The following is an 18,535-nucleotide window of genomic DNA, read 5'->3' as shown; positions in this document are numbered from 1 at the left end:
CCGCCGGGCCCGGCTGCCGGGCAGCGCTGCCTCCCTGCGTCCCGGGAGGATGAGGAGGCCTCGCTCGGGATCTGCCCCGCACCCCGGGGATGGAAGTGGGGGAGGTGGTTGCCCCTGCAACCTTCTCCCGCGCCGGGGAAATGCCTCGTTCGTGCGGGTTTGTCTCCGCGAAGGGCTGTGTTCAGAGGCCAAGGAAGGGCTGCTGGGTGATCGGTCATAAGGAGAGAAAATGGTTGTGAGGAATGCAGAGCCGCTGGATGCAGCCTGGCTGGGCAAAATGCTGAAATTAGGCCCCAAGTTACTGTCAAAAACGTCAGATGTAGTGTTTGTACTGATACCAACATACATGAAACATGTGAAGCTGAGGTATTTTCAGGTGCTGCTGCAGCTCACTTGAGTTACCTGTGTACATTTTAAAATAGCATTTTGCTATTTGGGGTAGATACTAAGTTACTTACATTTACTTTATGATCTGCTCGGCTGATGTGTTTGTGGCAAAATGTGTTGTGAAGTGGCAAAACATAGGAATGTTTTGGGGCCAGGAAAACCTTTTCTGAAAGCATCTGGACTCCAAATACCCGTTTCCCTTTTACTTTGTTTAAACTTAGAGGTTCTTGTGGAGAACCTTGGTGTTTTAAGAAGCGACATAAGGAACAAATGGGGAAAAAAAAAAAAGGTGTAGTGCTTTGTGTCTGGTAAGTATGCAAAAAGAGTTTTGCTTGATTTGGGGCTTAAGAGTGTTCTAATTGTAAAAAGGACAAGGAGTTTTAGAATTTTAGTTTGCTTTGGAAGAACTTCCAAAATGTCAGCCGTGATGTCTTTCCTGTCAGTTTACAGTATATGCAGACTGTATTTGATACTGTTTGTCCTTGTAGCACAGGCATGTGCCTGTGGTGTCTGTTATTAGTCTTGTTTTAAGGTATAGAACAGGTTCATTTGACTTAAGTCATAATTAAGGTACAAAATGAAATGGGTGGTGTGAACAACGCACGGGGAATGCCTTGAGCACTTTGATTCACCAAGTAGTTTATAAGCTATGTCATGTCCCCTGCAAAAGCAGAATGAGCTGGATTTATCCCCTGTATGCCATCCAGAGGCACCTTTACGGGCTTGTGAGGTAGGTCCATGCCAACCTCATGAAGTTCAATAAGGCCAAGTGTAAGGTCCTGCACACAGGTCAGGGCAATCCCAAGCATAGGTAGGGAGGAGAATGGATTGAGAACAAACCTGAGAAAAAGGACTTGTGAGTGTTGATTAATAAGAAGCTCAACACGAGCCAGCAACGTGCTCTTGCTGCCCCATGTCCTGGGCTACATCAAAGCATGGCTGGCAGGTCAAGGGAGGTGATTCTTCCCACTAGTCCACTCTGGTGAGACCTCACGTGGAGTACTGTGTTTAGTTCTGGGGCCCCCAAAACAGGAAGGACATGGCGTTGTTCAAACGAGTCCAGAGGAGGGCCACAAAGATGATCAGAGGGCTGGAACACCTCTCCTGTGAAGACAGGCTGAGAGAGTTGGGGTTGTTTGTTCTGGAGAAGAGACTCTGGGGAGACCTTGTATCAGCCTTCTGGTACCTAAAGGGGGCCTACAGGAAAGCTGGAGGGACTTTTTACAAGGGCGTGTAGTGATAGGGCAGGGGGTAATGGCTTTAAACTGGAAGAGAGGAGATTTAGGTTAGATATTAGGAAGAAATTCTTTACTGTTGAGAGTGGTGAGTCACTGGAACAGGTTGCCCAGGGAAGCTGTGGATGCCCCATCCCTGGCAGTGTTAAAGACCAGGTCGGATGGGGCTTTGAGCAGCCTGGTGTAGTGGGAGGTGTCCCTGCCTGTGCAGGAGGTTTTGGAACTAGATGATCTTCAAGGTCCCTTCCAACCCAAACCATTCTATGATTCTATGATAAAGCATGGATTTGTTTAGTAAAAAATCCAGCTGGAAATTATTATCCTTCCCTCCAATAAAATGATTCCTCATTCTTTTACTAGCACCAGCTGAGTCCTAGAATAAATGAAAAAAAAACTTTTAGAATTAGATGCCTGTGGTATCTGTAGGAAATTATAGAAAAACAAGTCCCTCTCTGCAGTAGTGTCTGTCACTCAGGTCATTGGTAAAGTTCTGGAGTATGGCATTTATCCACTTTTAAATTAATTAAAAAGGGAGAGTAACTTAATTCAGGTAAGTCAGGGAACAGCCAATTTTGTCACCTGCTGCAGATGTTTTAGGATTGCTACTATAGATTAATTAACTCCAGTAATGGATAATTAGTGAGAGCCATCAGTTACAAAGCAGAGCCAGTGATGCTGTCTGACTCACTTAATGGCAGGTGCCTTGTGATGCTATTATACAGCCAATTTTAATTATTTTTTCCCCCTTAGCTGGGCTGCTTTTAGAGCTATCAAGATACTTCATTTATCAAACATGTAATTTTACTGTATTTAGGAAACATTTACAATTGTATAAATTTTGAAATGCTCTTTATAGGTATGTAGAAGTTGTTTGTGTACTTAGTTTAAAGTTAGTAACAAAGTTTCTCATAGTCTGAAATGTAATGGAAAAGTATATAATAAGTATTTGCTTTTTTTTTTTTTCCCCTCTCTTTATTATAGATTACCAAGAAAGACTGATATGGAAAGGTGAGTTACAATAAGGCAATCTATAATGCATATTCAAGTATAGAACTTTTCTTAGGATGTTGATTAATATAGAACTGTTTAAATGAAATATTTTTCTCCTAATTTTAGATTTTATGCAAGAAAATAAGCCTTGTCTGTCTTGCTGTCACTACATAGTTTCAAGATTTTTCTTCTCAGCCTCAATGGCAATACTAGTTTTTGTTGATTTTCGGTCTTGATGTTTTTTGGCCCTTTTTTGTTGTTCCACTGTTAAGTAACATCTGTTGCTGTTATAGTAGGTGAATTCTGTTAAGGGTGTTTTTCTCTTCATGAATCTTGAAGCAATGAAGTGACAGTAAAGCTGATGTGAAAGGGAACTAGAAAACCTAAATAAATTCTAGTGAGTATGATAAAGAAACTTTTTTGTTCAGAAGTTCAACAGTGAAAAGAAGGTAAAAACCTCCTCTCTGCTTTTTTTTTTTTTCCACATTACGTGACCTTTCTTGTAATGAGCACTGCTTTCTGTTTCTGTTGTCTAAGTTTTTGAAGTATGAAGATTATTAGAGAACAAATGTAGGAGACTGGAAAGGCCTTTTCCCTTCCCCTCCTTGCATCGCACCCCACCCTCCAAGATGAAAGAACTTGATTTACTTGTTTCTTGGAATAAATTCTATAAAAGTTGCCAGAAGATTATTTCCTTTCTGTTGACATACTAACTGACCTATTTCACTTTGGAGACATACCACAGCTGTTACATTTCTAAGGATGTTAACGAAGAATTCTGTTTACCAGGATGATAATTAATTCAATTATCTGAAATATTCCAAAACTCTGATTAAAAGTTGTGGAATCGATACCATTTTCAGGGAATCACAACCTGGGATGATTCCTTGTGCTCCCTTTACTCGTAATATTTGCATTATATAATATAATGCATTATATTTTATGAGGAGAAACAATCTGGTTTTTGCTGTTTATTGTGGTGCTTTTTTTCATGATCACTCTCTTTGCTGAGGAAATTACATTCAACTTAGGTCTGGAGGTCTCTGGCACTGATGGAGAGGCTTTTCCCATCTAGATGTTCAGCATTTCTTGGTAAAGCTGAAATCTACTTTGTAAGGCACACAGATCTGGAGCAAAATCTTAAATTCTAATGGATTACAGATAAAAGAAAACAAGACAGCTTAAATGGTTACAAACAATGTCCTGCAATTGAAATTGTCTTGAAATTAAATGTTGACATCCTTGTTAGCTTTGATGTACAACTCTTCTTGGGGAAGTGGCTTTCCAACTCTTGGAGGAAATCTGTAAGGAATATAGTTTAATTATCCAGATTACTCTATTTTTTCTAGCTTCAAGAGCTGTAATGAGAGTTGGGCTTCAAGTGTTTCTAGAAGCTAGCCTGGTGACATGGCATACAGACTTCGGTGAAGATGTCATGATATTATCTTGTAATAAAGTTCACATAAAATCTACGTTCATTCTACCATGCCTAGCTAAAGCATGATGTGATAAGGAAAACTGATAGGAAATTAGCATTTTAGTATGATACAGCTTTTCTTTGTGAAGTGTCACTTACTTGTTATCAATGATAGGAATAAACTTTTGTGAAAAGAAAGAAGTGGTTGGATTAGGAAAACATTAGTACTGTGGTGTAAAATTAATAGTGCTGTGTTCTGGGGGGGAATCCAGAGGCTGACTTTTTTTTATAATGAAGACCTTTTATGGTGAAAATTATTTGTCTTTTCCTTTTTATCCTCCAATTAAATATGATAGTGGGAATTTTTTTACTTAAATACACACCTGATTTTTGTGAAACGTGGAGTTCTATTCTTTTTCTAATGACAAAATGACTGTTATTTCACTTTTTTCATAGGCACAGATCATTTTGGTTGGGTTGATTCTTTGGAGATACCTAGTCCAACCCTCTGAAGTAAAAGACAGTTTCAAAGTTGGTTGAGGTTGCTCTGGGTTGTATTCAGATAAATTCTAAATATCTGCAAGCATGGAAGTTGTGCAACCTTTCTGGGCAACCTGCTTCATTCTTAGACCACTCACTGTGTGTTTCTTTGTTCTAATGTCTGACTCGTTCCATCTTCTCTGTAACACGCCTTCAGATATCTGAAGATGCCAGAAGGCTCTCACCATAGCTTTGTCTTCTTAAGCTGAAGTAAACATTGCTTCATCAGCCCCTCCTTGTATGTTGTGTGTTCAGGTCCTATACCACTTCCATACAGCAGCATCTTTCTTGGTTAGGAGGTGTAAAACTGGACATAAAGCTCCAGTTGTAGTCTCAAAAATGCTGGCTCAAGGTGAATAATCACATTCCTTGACCTAAGCTGTGCTGGTGCTAATACAGCCTGTCTTTGTTACAAAGTCACATCACTGATGCCTGTTCACTTGTCCACCAGGACCCATAGGTCCACTTCTGCAGAGCTGCTGTGCAGCTGCTGCTTAGTACCAAGCTTGTGCTGTTACATGAAGATTTTTTGGTTCCAGATGCAGGACTTGGTGTGTGGTTTTACTGAACTTCATGAGGTTCCTGTCAACCAGTTCCTTCAGCTGAAGTACTCAAAATGTTTGCTGCCACCAGTTTGGCATTACCTCCAAACTTCCAAAGAGTACATTCCTTAACATCACACAGATTGCTGATGGAGGTGTTAAATTGTATTTGGCCCAGTATTGACTCTTAAGGACCACCACTTGTAAGCAGCATTAAAGAAATCCAACTGGTAGCTAGTCACAGCCTTTTACTCCTGGCAGCCCAGCCAATTTTTCACCTACCTTTTAGTCCACTTACCCATGCTATATCTCACCAGCTTGACTAGAAGAATACTATGGGAGATCTTTTAAAAAGCTGGGTAAAAGTTAATGTGAGTGCATTTTCTGTTCTCCCATTGATCACAGAGCTGATCATCCTGTAGAGGCAATTGCATTCCTCAGAGGTGGTTTGCCCTTGGCAAATCTGCATGGACTGTTCCCAGGCTACTTTAGTGTTCTTTATTTATCTGGATGTGGCTTGAAATATTTTTTCTATGGCTTTTCTTCTTTACTGAGCTTAGGCCAACTGGCCTATAGGTCCCTAGATCCTTCTTTGCCTGCTTGAAGAAAAGCATGATGTTTGCCTTATTCCAGTCATGAAGACCTTTGATCACTATGGCATGTTGAAAATTATAGAGAGCAACTGTAAAGTGGCATGGGTCAGCTCCCTCAGCACCCCTGGATGCCTCTCATCTACTCCAATGGACTTCTATATATCAAGTTTGCTTAAGCAGTCCTTAACTTGGTATTTTTCCACTGTAGTTAATGCTTCACTCCCTCAGACTCAGCCCCTAGTCTGAAGGATTTGAAAACCCTGAGATCAAAACTTAACAGTATAGACTGAGAGAAGGAATGCACTGAGTTCTGTGGTTGTTAGAAAGTTTTTTAATTTGCTTTTCTTTGCTTTTATAGGCCTTGTAAATGTACTTATCCCTTAAGTTTCATCTTCCTTGAATATTATTTTTTTTTGTGTAGCCCAGCATAAGGTCTTGTACCTATAATGAAAGACAAAGGAATGCAGCAAAGTAGCAGGATTTTGTGTTCTTAGTAGAGAAGCAGATGGAAGTGAATTCACAACACAATTGTCATTCAGCAATGATGGTGCTGGTTCTGGAAGCAGGATTATGTCAAAGAGAAGTAACAAGTTTTCTGTAACTTCATACATGTGATATTAGTGGAACAGTTACTGCAGTACTGTGTATAGTTTTATCAATTCCATTATTAAATTGCTGTGCCTTTTTCTGTTTGTTTTTTTTTGGGGTGTTGGGGAGGAGTTGTCCACCTTTGATTTCCAGTCACAGAAGATCAATTTGAATTTTTCTTTTGTGCTGTTTTCACCACAGAAGTTTGATTGACATAACTTACTCGATTTTAGCAACTTGTATAGAGGGGGTTGTCTGAGAGATTACTGGCTATCTTAAATCTCACTGCAGATGTCTTTCAAATCTCTTAAGTTTTTCTGAATCTTTCAAAATTCTCAATGTCTTGTTTTTCATAATGTGTTCACTATTAGAGCAGTATGTATATATAGTGGCTTGTGTGCCACTTGAAATCTTAGTATCAGGCTGAATGCTGTTCTAAAATATATGCTCTAGAACAGAGAGAAGTTAGTGGCTTAATGCCCAAGTTCTTGGATGAGGTTATAATGCAAGAAACTGGACCAGGTGGTATTGTGCTTCTGGCCTAAATGTTCATTTGCTAAAAGCAAATCATGCTTTATTTATTGCGCAAAAGAGTTAACCTCATCACACAAACACTTGTGGCAGAAGTGGGCTCTATATTATGAGAATGTTTTAAAGGTTAGGCTCAGAAGGAGGTGCAACTTCTGTCTGGTAGAGGCCAATCCTGTTGCACTGATTAGTGTTATTTTTGGCCAAATGCTTTAGTTTCTTAGAAAACCATATCAGGGAAACATCTTGGGTTTGTTTGTTTTTTTTTTCAAAGTGACTGGAAAACCATGGTCAAATTAGTGAATTGAATGTGTAGAAAGGGAGGAAAACCTCTATAAACAGGAGATTAAATGGTATTTCAAAGTGTATGGGATTACAGTGCCACACTGCATGTCTTGTCTAATGCAATTATAATGTAGCTCTGTAATGAAGGGGGAAAATCTGGGTGTGGCCCTATTATATTGTCTTTTAGGAATACTAACTCTTAAGTGATGCAAACATACACAGCCTCATTTTGACTGTCTCATACAAAGCATGGTGGAAGGAATATCGATTATCAGTAGTTTCTCCTTATCCCTATTTCTTTGCAAGGCAGCAATGGAGAGGAAAGTAAAAGAGTGAGGGGAGTATTCCCCACCAGCACTCATCTTCCTGGCAAAATGGTAGCATTTTGTAACATACTGTGTAAAGACATCTTAAAATTACTAGAGTGACACTTTGTTTAGTATCTGATTTATGTATTGTCTTTAGTGAATGTCAGTGTAATGTTACTGCCAGATTCTGTAACCCTTAGGTATATTGCCTTGTCTACTTCAAACTTAATCATAAGCCCTGGGGAAAGCCTTTAAAAGGTTTACAAATAATTTAGTTGAGTTCACTATGGAATTATTTCGCTTAAAATCTGTGATTAAATTAATGTGAGTGTGCTTTTTTGTTTCCCCATACTGTCTTGGTTAGTTAGAATCCATGTATGTTGTTGGCATTTAGGCATTCAGAACAGTGAGCTGCATTTTTTTTCGCTATTCTAATCAAACAAGCCATGTATCAGTGGTACCTCCAGTGACACAATTAGAAGTGATCATTACAGTTGTGTGTTTTTTTTATTGGCACAGAGTTGAATTGCAGCTTTGTTGTATATCTGAGCACTGGTTTAATATTTTGTTGGTTTTTTTCCCCAGAAAAATAGAAATAGTGCAATTTGCAAGTCGCACTCGTCAACTATTTGTTCGTTTGTTAGCCTTGGTCAAGTGGGCTAATAACGCTGGGAAAGTGGAGAAATGTGCGGTAAGTTAGCAACAGAGTTTGCAATGAAATAATCTCCTAGATGGTATGGGACTTTGGTACACCCTAAATTCTCCTTACAGTAAAAGCTAAAATATTTCTTCCTATTTAGAAATTGTATAATCTTGTCATTTAACAATCTTTGTTCCCAAAAACTCACCAGTGGCAAAAAATGAAAGGCTTGTCTGCACAGAAGTGCTTTGGGGTTAGGTCATAGAACAGAGAAGTTGGTGATCTCAGTGTCTTAGTTCTTATTATCACTCTCATCCTGCTCTTGGTTAAAAAAGAATAAAGTCCAGAATGTTGAAAAAAAAACCCAACCCAAACAAATAAAAAAAACAGCAAACAAACCAAGCCCAGAGTGATTACAAACAAGTATGGTTGCATTCCATTAACAGACATCAGATTAAGAGCTGTGAGGCTTTACAGATCCTCCACAGCGTCAGAAATGGTGTTCAGATTTTGAGTGTCCTTGCATATGCGAGTAAGAAATGGCCAGAATAGTAATTCTTTCTTTGTTTTATGGATGTGGTTACTTGAATTTCAAATGTCAGATAAAATCATCTCAGTCATGTGCACTAGGCAAACTGAATATAAAGGGACATTGATTTGTGAAATTTTTTTTGACCAATACCTTTTTTGTTTGTTTTGGTTTGTTTGTTTTATCCTTGTCCTTTACAGATGATATCAAGTTTTTTAGATCAACAAGCCATTCTGTTTGTGGACACTGCTGATCGTCTGGCATCGCTAGCTAGAGATGCTTTGGTTCATGCTCGTCTACCTAGTTTTGCTATCCCATATGCTATTGATGTTCTGACAACTGGATCATACCCACGTCTGCCTACCTGCATTCGGGTGAATAATACTGCCATGTGTCTGGCAGGGGTGGAAGTCCCCTCTACAGTATCAAATACGTGTTTGTGAAAGTAATTGTTGATGTGCAGATGGAACTGTTATTTAATGCAGGCCTGGTGCCAGGTCTCTGTAGTATCAGTTTCTCATGCAGAGCACTTTCTATTTGAACAAGTTATGCTTTCCCAGAAAAACATTTTATCCATTTAAACTAGTTCTACTCTAGGATGAGTATAGTAGCAACTCTTGTTCCTTAGTTCTTGCAGTGTTTGCACGTGCTAAGCCACCATCCTAGAAAAATGAAGTGTGAAAAGGAGACTGTGACATCTGTTGTTCTTAGAGGGTTTTTTTGGTTTTGGAAATGTAGCAAAAAACTGAACAGCTCACTTAAATGCTGCTACTTTGTCTTACTGTTAAAATGCAGAATCACAGGGTTTTGTGAAGTAATTGAAACAATAGTTCCTGTGACTTAGGTCCATAGCTAGAGATAAGGATTGACTTGCAAATCTTAGTGTTTGAAAACAAATTTAGCCTGATGTAAGGCCCTGAGTTTGTCTAATGTACCAAGTTGAGAAATTTTTTCAGTGGTCAGTCTCAGGTAAAACGTAATCAACTACAAGATGAATCTGAGTGTAAGATATAAAACTTTACTTCTGTGTAATGCTCTGTAATATTTGTATTTATATTCTAGTCTGGCTATTTTTCACAACTGCTACTGTCAATGTGTTACCTGTTTTTGAGGTATGTAGACTTGTTTGTGTTTATTTTTGCCAGGATAAAATAATCCCTCCTGACCCGATTACAAAGAGTGAGAAGCAAACCACACTTCATCAGCTAAACCAGATTCTTCGACATCGACTAGTGACTACAGATCTTCCTCCACAGCTGGCTAATCTTACAGTTGGTAAGAACTGGAATTACTTTTTGAAGAATTTTTTATTGCAGGCTTATTTAAAGTTGTTGCTTTAGTGCTAAGGCAAAGCTAAAAGGTAGCTTAAGTGAGACCATTATGCTTTCATCATTTATTAAGACTGGGATCCTGTCTCTGTATGACATCAAAATACATGTTTTCCCCTTTTGAAAAGTGAAGGCACTGTATTATAGTGAAAAAAGTGAAAAGTGAAGGCAAGTATTGTATACTTTCAAGAAGAAATCCTGTGCAGGTAATGGCAAAAGGTTGTAGACATTTTCATAACGTATTTGCTAAAAGAAACAGACAAGAGTCTTGGACCTGACAGTGTCTGAAGTTAATTTTTAAATGCAATTTAATAAAACCATTAGGTTTTTCTGTAGAAACTCTTTGAACTTTAGCTTAAGCAAGTCACTCTAATGTTGCTTTTTAATCTGTTTTGACATTCATCTACATGCATAGAATTTGCTCATACTTAAGCATGCCTTTTGTTCCTTGACTCAGTGCAGTGCCAGAGCTCTGTATCTGTTTTCAGATCTCTGATTTTGCTTAGCTAAAGGAGTGATAGATATTAAGACAACCTCTTTTATAGAAGGGTGGATATAAATTAGACTAGATTATTGCAGAATCACAGTGAACAGGACTGGAATGACCCTAGTCTGTGCTTTTAACTAAGCCATGTGTAAACTGTACCCCACAGATCTAGATAGATGTTTCTGAAAAATCTTAGTAGTGGTTTTCACTGGTCTCTCTGTGAACACTTGCAGTATCAGTGTTAGAGCTGTTTTTGCATAACTAAAGTGCAAATTAATAAATGTCTCAACTCTTTGGATTTTTTTTGTTAAACATTTAAATGACTTACATTCTAAGTTGGGGTTTGGTTTCAAGAGCACGTCTGCAGTCCTTTGAAAATGACACTTTGTGAGATAAAATGGTTAATATTTCTATAGGAATATCTATAGTTGTAAAGATATATGGCATATTTTTTTAACTGATGGAGAAGAAGGCTGACCTGCACATTAGAATGAGGATTTGTACCAAACTGTTCTGCCACTTACTCTCTTTATGATGTTTACATAGTTTTGACAGTCTTTGTTCTCAGTTCTTGAAACTGAGAGCAGTGTTTGCAAAGGTGTGAGTATTTATATGTCAATTAGTTAAATAACATACTTAATATTTCCTTGTGTTTATGTATATATATATAAATTACACAAAATATTATTGTCCTCACATGAAAATTAAATTACAATATTTTAATGATAAATAGATGGTTTGTAGTGAGATTGTTTCCAGGGCTAGATTTCAGCCTGGGCTGAGAACATGTTCTGAATCTCTTTTGAATATTGCTTAAGTTACTGATTGTTAATATAGCAAAGAATTGGAAAATTTAAGGCAGACATTTTGTTTGTGTAACTTGCCAGGCTGGTAGTCAGCTCAGTGTTACTCTGTGTTATAGTAGCAGAGGTGTTAACAACTTGTTGTGACTAAAATACTGCTGTTGAGGACAGTTTGGTACTTCTGTCCATGCCGCTTGTTGACACGGGTTCTGTTGCAGAAGCAACCATGAAGTCTTCAGAGTTGCACAGAAGCAACAGGCCAGAAACCATAGGGAAGTAATCCGTTGTGAGTGCCAGGAACGACCACAGTAATATTTTGGGAGATCTTAGGAAACTGAGTGAAAGAAAACATTTTTTTCTTCTTTAGCCAATGGGCGTGTGAAGTTCCGAGTGGAGGGTGAGTTTGAGGCCACCTTGACAGTGATGGGTGATGACCCAGACATCCCCTGGCGCCTTCTCAAACTGGAAATTTTGGTTGAAGACAAGGAAACTGGGGGTAAAAAAATAAATGAAACTTTTACACTTTCTTTTTAGCATGATGTTAACCTCTGATACTTATAAGTCTTCTTCATAGCGGGTCTTTTGCATATCATGACTTAAGATAATAAAGCTGTATATAATCGTCCTGTTTCCACCTTTCTCTATATGCTTTTAGTGCCTTAAACAGTGATAGACTGTGACAGTGTAGTAGACTGACTGAAATTTCCACAGTAAACCAAGGTTTTTGTTATTGGGTTAGAAATTCTGGTATGGAAATTGCACAGTACAGTTGTATCTTTTTATCAATATATTTAATTATTTTAAATACCTTGTTTGCTGATGTCTAATGTGAATTATTTTTAATTCATGAAAGATGGTCGAGCCTTGGTTCACAGTATGCAGATCAACTTCATCCATCAGTTGGTCCAGTCACGGCTGTTTGCTGATGAAAAGCCACTTCAGGACATGTACAGCTGTCTACGTATCCTTCTGAAAGTTGCTTCTGAATAAACTGTATAATGTAGCCTTGCTCTTCCTAGTAGCTGGAAATCAAGAAGATGGATTCCCCATTAAGCTTGAGAGAAAGTCTAGACATGGTGTAAAACTAATGGCCTTGGAAACAGTTATTCTCAGGTGCCAGCATGTAAAATTTTATTTTACACACTTAAATCAGCAAAGGTAAAGGTGAGGTGCTCAAGACAACAGATTGTGTGGTACGTCAGCGCAGCAGCAGCTGGTTGTGTGTGCTGATTTCAGAGCTGGAATATAGCACTAACTTGGAAGATGCAGGAGCTGACACTTCTTACTACCAAGAGCTGCAGTAAGCTGCTTATAGTGTTAACTGTCTTGCACCTATGTGAATAGTAAAATAACATGTAGCATGTGCAGAAGGCACATTACTATGTATGAAGGGCAGATTGCTTGACAATGTGAAACAGTTTTCAGTGGAACGGTTTCCACAGAAACAAACTGAGCCATGTTATATTAGAGTGAGCAGGGTAGATGGGGTTAGGAGTAGCTGTAGGGTGAATTCAATTTCTTTGTTAGCCATCTTCTTTTCCCTAAAAGATGATCAGAGTTAAAGTCTATAAAGCAAAGCTATTGTGACACTTGTCTAACACACTGCCCTATATAAGAATTTTTTTAAATTCTTATTTTAAAGAATAAGATTTCAAAGGGGCAAAAAACCCCTTTGAGAAGTATTTTATGTCTTTATCTCTGTGTTTTCAGACTGTACCTTGTCAGAGTTCTGTGACAAATGGATTTATTTAGCGTACAGAAATGAATGTATGCAGTGTACAGACTTTTTGGAGGTCTTATATTTTCTTAACTCTGCTCATTAGACTCCTTCTGCTTAGCCCTTCAGTTGGAAGTCTTGCATTCACAAACACTAATGCTGATTCGAGAGCGCTGGGGTGACCTTGTGCAAGTGGAGCGATACCATGCAGGGAAATGTCTCTCTCTCTCTGTTTGGAAGTAAGTTAGTTTTAGAAGGGCTGTTAACAAAACAATAAATGAAATAATAGGACTGTTTTAATTTACTAAGCTTGAGCCAGAATTTTCAGATTTGTATTTTCTTTTTGATGTGAGACTCCTATATTCCTCTCATTAGGTACTTAAGCATATTGCTTGATTTGCAAAGAAGCGAGGGATGTACATTAATGTCCAGGAGAACAATGGGTATAGTTATAAATCAGCTCATATTTATGCAGATATCTAAATACACTAATTAGTTCTTTATCAGGCTTTCATTATATTTATTGTTTGAATTGCACTAGATAAAATGTTAAAAAGCAATCCAACTTCTCTTCTGATTGTGTAAATTTCCAGCCATCTAAGACTGTTTTTATGTAGTTATAGCTTATCAACAGTCCTTCATTAAAAGGAAAACTAGAACAAATGCCTTTTTCAGTTCAGCTGACACAATCTGATTTTTAACCAGAACTCTCAGAATCAAGGACTAGCTATTGATAAGTATATTTTCTACTATTCCAGTTACGTCATTTAATTATTCTCTTATTTTAAGTCAACAGGTGCTTGGCAGGAAAACAGGGACTGCATCTGTTCACAAGGTCACTATTAAGATTGATGAGACCGATGTCTCAAAACCCTTACAAATATCTCATGAGCCTCCATTGCCAGCCTGTGATTCCAAACTGATGGAAAGAGCCATGAAGGTAAAGGTTTGCTTTGCAACGGACATCTAGTTTTATAAATCAAAAAACTGAAACCAAAAAATTGTCAATGCAAAGCATTTCAAGTTTTTTCTATTCAAAGAGCTATTTCTAAGATTTCTAGTCAGTAGTTACTACAGATTGGGTTGTATTTATGTTGAGACCTAAAATTATTGTTCCAAATAATTGGCCATAACTTCATCATAAAAATTACACCTATTTCACAGTGCACTATGTACTGTTTATGATACAGAATTCTGAGGCTGGAGGGAAACAACATTGAAGTTTCAGTCAGTGTTTGGCTTGAAATGCTTTATGGAAAGCTAGTTCTTCCCTTTCCTGTCTTGGACACCCTGTATAAACTTCTTAAAATGAGCTTCCCCATGTTGCTTGCATTGGCGACCTACCAGTGCTGTTCACTATAAAAAAATCTTACATTATGATTTGGAAGTCTTGTGCAAAGTCTTGTTTGTTTGTTTGAGGTGTTAGGTGAAACTTAGTTTTACATTATCACTAATGAAATTATGTCATGTGGCATATTTGAATGGGCCTTTGTGTTGTTTGAATTCCTGTATGTTAGAAGGAGGATTGTTGAAAGGATCCAAAATTACTAACTACAGTCAACTTCCTACTTTCATAAGGCTTCTTTAGCACCAGGCTTCCTTGGTGGTAATTCTAGATCTTGGTTAATGATATGTAAGAGCAACTGCATTCTAGGTCTTACAGTAACTCTTCTCTCACTTTCTCAGCAAGTCTGGCTGTCATATATTGGGATGTGTTTGTCTTTATTCATTACTGTGTTTGGGGTTTTTAAAAGAATTAATAAACTGGAGTGAATGGTTTAGTTTTCTAATTCTCAGTACAGTTTTTCCATATAGAAAAACTGCCATCTCAAGTTTTTTACCTGTCTTACAGAACTTTCTACTGATAGTTTTCACCTACGGTACATACTTTGTATTAGAGCCTTTTGGCCCATCTTAGTTACCAAGTCTGACGAACAAGTCTCTATATGGTCAGTGTCAAGAACTTCACATCTTTGGGCTGCAGAAGAATGTGGGAAATTTAGTGGAGCATAGTAGCTTTCTACTATGAAAGAAACTCTTCTATTAGTATAGTAAATGTATACTAAATTTACTTACTTAATAACCTAAATTAGCATATTTAGGCTACTAAATATACAGTTAATTTAGGTGAAGATACTGTATTTATGCTTAAATTTAGGAAAATGTGCTTTATATAGAATATATGCTGAAATTCAACTTGAGCTGAAGGAACCTAAGCTCACTGAATCAGGTCTACACACTGTAGATTAAGATGTGAGGCCACTGTAAAACTGAGATCTATGAAAGTTAATGCTGACTCCCTTTGTAACTTCTTGCTCGTTGCTTACAAAAATTATCAGCTATGGTATATACACTGCTGTTCCAGTGTTTGAATAATTATCTCAGCTGTAATGACGTAGATAGCACACTGTGCTTCTGTTTATTTAAGATACTATATAAAGCAGTGGCATGAACAAATATGTTTGTCCGAGCAGGTTATTGTACATTAACCTACTGAAAATTGGTTGTAGACATAGAACCTGTAGTCATTTGTTTGTAAGGAAGATTTAACTCAGTTGCAGTGCTCTTGTGGATGGAGAAACATTTGATTTTTAAGGCTTTGCCTTGGAAAGCTAGTTCTGGTATATGTGAAGACATGTACTGAAATTCTGTATAATTCTGTTCTGGTATAAGCCTCTTACGCATTTATCTCTTAAGACAGAATAAAAATTTAGTTTAATTCACCCTGAACAGTTTTCAAAACAATGTGAGGGGAACCAGAAAAAGATTTTGCAGTAATTTGTATGTAGCTTTGCTTTTGCAAAATATGTAAGTAATACTACTGTAATCTGAATGGAAATAAATGCAAGTGATTTAATTTAGGTTGCACAAATAAGCTACAGTAAATATAAGTGACAGCATAAGCTTCAGCACTGGCATGTAACAGCCTCTAGATGAAAGCCTCTAGGTACTCCTGGGTTCAGTAGGCTTGCTCATATTCAGTGTCTGCCACTGCATCTTCACTGCACTGTCACCCTGTTAGCAGGACTAAAGGTATTGTGTTGTATTTCATGCTGCAACCACGTATGTGTTGGTGTAGAGGCAACCGTATTCTAATAGACTGTTGGTTTGTGAGGTTTGGTGTTTTGACTTTTTTCTTAGCTTAAGGTACTTATAAACAGATGCATGCTAATCTGTAAAATACTCCAGCCTTGAGCCAGGGAGTAGTAACAGTGTTGTTTGTGAAACTTTTATTCTTGTTCATTTTCTAGTCTTCTCTCAAAACCCCTCACACTGCCTGCTGCACAGTCAACATCTTATATTAGTTTGTTTTATTTTCTAGTGATCCAAGTAGTGAAGTTAGAGTTCATTTGGTTCACCACAGTTCTAAGCCAGTTCTTTCTGAAGTGGTTGTTTTATTAAGTAGCTTTGTGTGCTAATACACAAAGCATATACGTCGAATTTGAACTTGCTCAGGTACATTCCTTTTTTACAGATTGACCACCTGTCAATAGAAAAACTCCTAATAGACAGTGTCCATGCAAGATCACATCAAAAACTCCAGGAGCTGAAAGCCATTTTGAAGAGCTACAACATTAATGACAATTGTATGTATTTTCTGCTGAAATTTGGTTCAAGTTGTTTTCCATTTATGCTTAGGAATGGTTTCCTTTTTTCATGGTTTCTTGTTTTCATTAATTTAGATTAAAAATATGAAAAAATAAAGGGAGATGTGTTCAGAATTAACAAGACTTTGCTTTCAATGATTCTTCACTGGTAACTGTAAAATACCTCTAGCTGCAGTATAATAGGTGAAGCTGGTAGAGTATTGTAGGCTGGGTTGAAGTGTTACAAGTTGTCTGCTGTAAAATTTGTATGTGTTCAGAATTGAAAGCAAATCCTTCACTGGAGTTAGCTTTGCGTAAGACTTAGCTTCAACTGTTGTTGAAACTCGTGGGATTTGAATTGAGCTAATAATAATAAAACAGTGAGTTAAAAGATACTTGGGATTAATAATCTTTAAATTTGGTCTGTCTTTTCTCTTTGTTACTATTTTCACAGAGAAATTCGTATAATTAGTTCCCTCCTTATGTTAACAGTGTAATAATGTGCAAGTGAAGAAATTGCTTCTATAAAAACAAGTTTTGTGATTACAATGGGCTAAGCCTTTGATGTGATGAGCTTGAGTTTTGTGTCAAATTATTAATACAAGTTTCCATTTAGCATTCATTGAGACAGCTCTTCCAACTCTTGTAATTCCGATTTTGGAGCCATGTGGTCGATCAGAGTGCCTGCATGTATTTGTTGATCTCCACTCAGGAATGTTTCAACTGATGCTGTATGGCGTTGGTAAGTAGGTGGAAAACTAGGTTTTATTTAATATCTTTCAATAGTCCTGCATTATGAGGTAACTTTAGGTGAACAATTCTGTCAAATCTGCCAAGTTCTCAAAGTAAGGGTAATGCAAATGTGCACCATGCTTAGGTCATCATGTAGGTATTTGAGTTTGAGGAACAGAGAAAGTAGATCTTTGTGCTTAAGAACCACACTTCAGTTAGGTATATTTTAAGAAGACAACAGACTAGATATTGTTAGGCATCACTACAATGCATATTCTTTATGACTTGTGATTCCTGGGTTGTGCTGTTAATAGATGCAGTCATTTCATATGGATGTGGTTGAGAGTTACATTGTGTGGATCATTTGTTGCATGTCTTAATCTCTCTCCTAATGAGCCACATGGAGAAGACAAGGCACAGCAGTTACAAGTGACACCAGGAGAGGTTTAATCTCAATATAAGAATGAATTTTTTTACAGTAAAAACAGTCAGTCACTGGAACAGCCCCATCCAGGGATGTAGCGGAGTCCCCATCACTGGAGATTTTTGAGATATAATTGTACAGGGTGTTAGGTAACCTCATCTAGGTTCCCTTTACTACGAAAGGTTGGACCAGATGATCTTTCAAGGTCCCTTCCAACCTGAGCTTGTCTATGATTATGTGATTGTTTGTTAAATTAGATGAGACACTTGTATTAAAATGTCAAAATTTTGTTTGAAAAGCAGATGCTAAGACCATTCACTCTCCTAATGTTCTTGCAGATCAACTGACTCTTGATGATATAGAGAAGTCTGTTAATGATGATATGAAGCGTATCATTCCTTGGCTCCAGCAGCTCAAGTAAGTGACTTGAATGATTCACTTAGTTTGCACAATATGAATCACCATATTTGGTTTTAGATGATCACACTTGCATGGCATTCTGTTTTGCCACAGTAGAGCAACCATGAGCATTTGCCATCTCCTCCAAACAGTTGAAGGAAGTTCTGTTTTTGCTTGGAGTTGACTCCATAGTTCTCCTTTATCTGCCCCCCTGCATGTAGCCTGATGTATTGGTGTGCATCAGTCTTTTCACTTTTAAGTCAGTAGCAGACCACTTGCTTCCTGAGGATGTAATTTTGTGTTCATGTTTATTTTCTATCTCCTTTATTCCACTCTGGCCTTTACATCCGAACTCACTTGTTTGTCAGAAAGAATGATCTCCCTTCTCACAATACAGGGGAAAAACAGGGAGGTGCCCTATTAAATAATATTGTTTATCTTCTAACAGTTAAGCCCTTGCTGGTTTAAACCTCCGC

At 37.7% G+C, this 18,535-nt stretch overlaps 1 protein-coding gene across 1 annotated transcript in view; it reads left to right on the top strand.

Moving 5' to 3' along the window:
• Positions 1 to 229: 229 nt before the first annotated feature.
• MED14 (mediator complex subunit 14) overlaps positions 230 to 18,535 on the top strand; it is a 36,594-nt gene continuing 18,288 nt past the window's right edge. The window contains exons 1-12 of the mRNA XM_009998058.1: positions 230 to 366; positions 2,604 to 2,630; positions 7,999 to 8,104; positions 8,783 to 8,956; positions 9,728 to 9,857; positions 11,568 to 11,696; positions 12,054 to 12,161; positions 13,024 to 13,156; positions 13,707 to 13,857; positions 16,393 to 16,504; positions 17,121 to 17,246; positions 17,999 to 18,077. Coding sequence (XP_009996360.1) covers positions 230 to 366; positions 2,604 to 2,630; positions 7,999 to 8,104; positions 8,783 to 8,956; positions 9,728 to 9,857; positions 11,568 to 11,696; positions 12,054 to 12,161; positions 13,024 to 13,156; positions 13,707 to 13,857; positions 16,393 to 16,504; positions 17,121 to 17,246; positions 17,999 to 18,077 — 1,412 coding nt within the window. The remainder of the gene's footprint in view (positions 367 to 2,603; positions 2,631 to 7,998; positions 8,105 to 8,782; positions 8,957 to 9,727; positions 9,858 to 11,567; positions 11,697 to 12,053; positions 12,162 to 13,023; positions 13,157 to 13,706; positions 13,858 to 16,392; positions 16,505 to 17,120; positions 17,247 to 17,998; positions 18,078 to 18,535) is intronic.

The sequence above is a fragment of the Chaetura pelagica genome, unplaced genomic scaffold, assembly GCF_000747805.2.
Source record: "Chaetura pelagica isolate M959 unplaced genomic scaffold, ChaPel_1.0 scaffold360, whole genome shotgun sequence".
Classification (NCBI taxonomy): domain Eukaryota; kingdom Metazoa; phylum Chordata; class Aves; order Apodiformes; family Apodidae; genus Chaetura; species Chaetura pelagica.
Note: the sequence above shows the minus strand (reverse complement) of the source record. Positions and strands in the feature narration are given on the sequence as shown.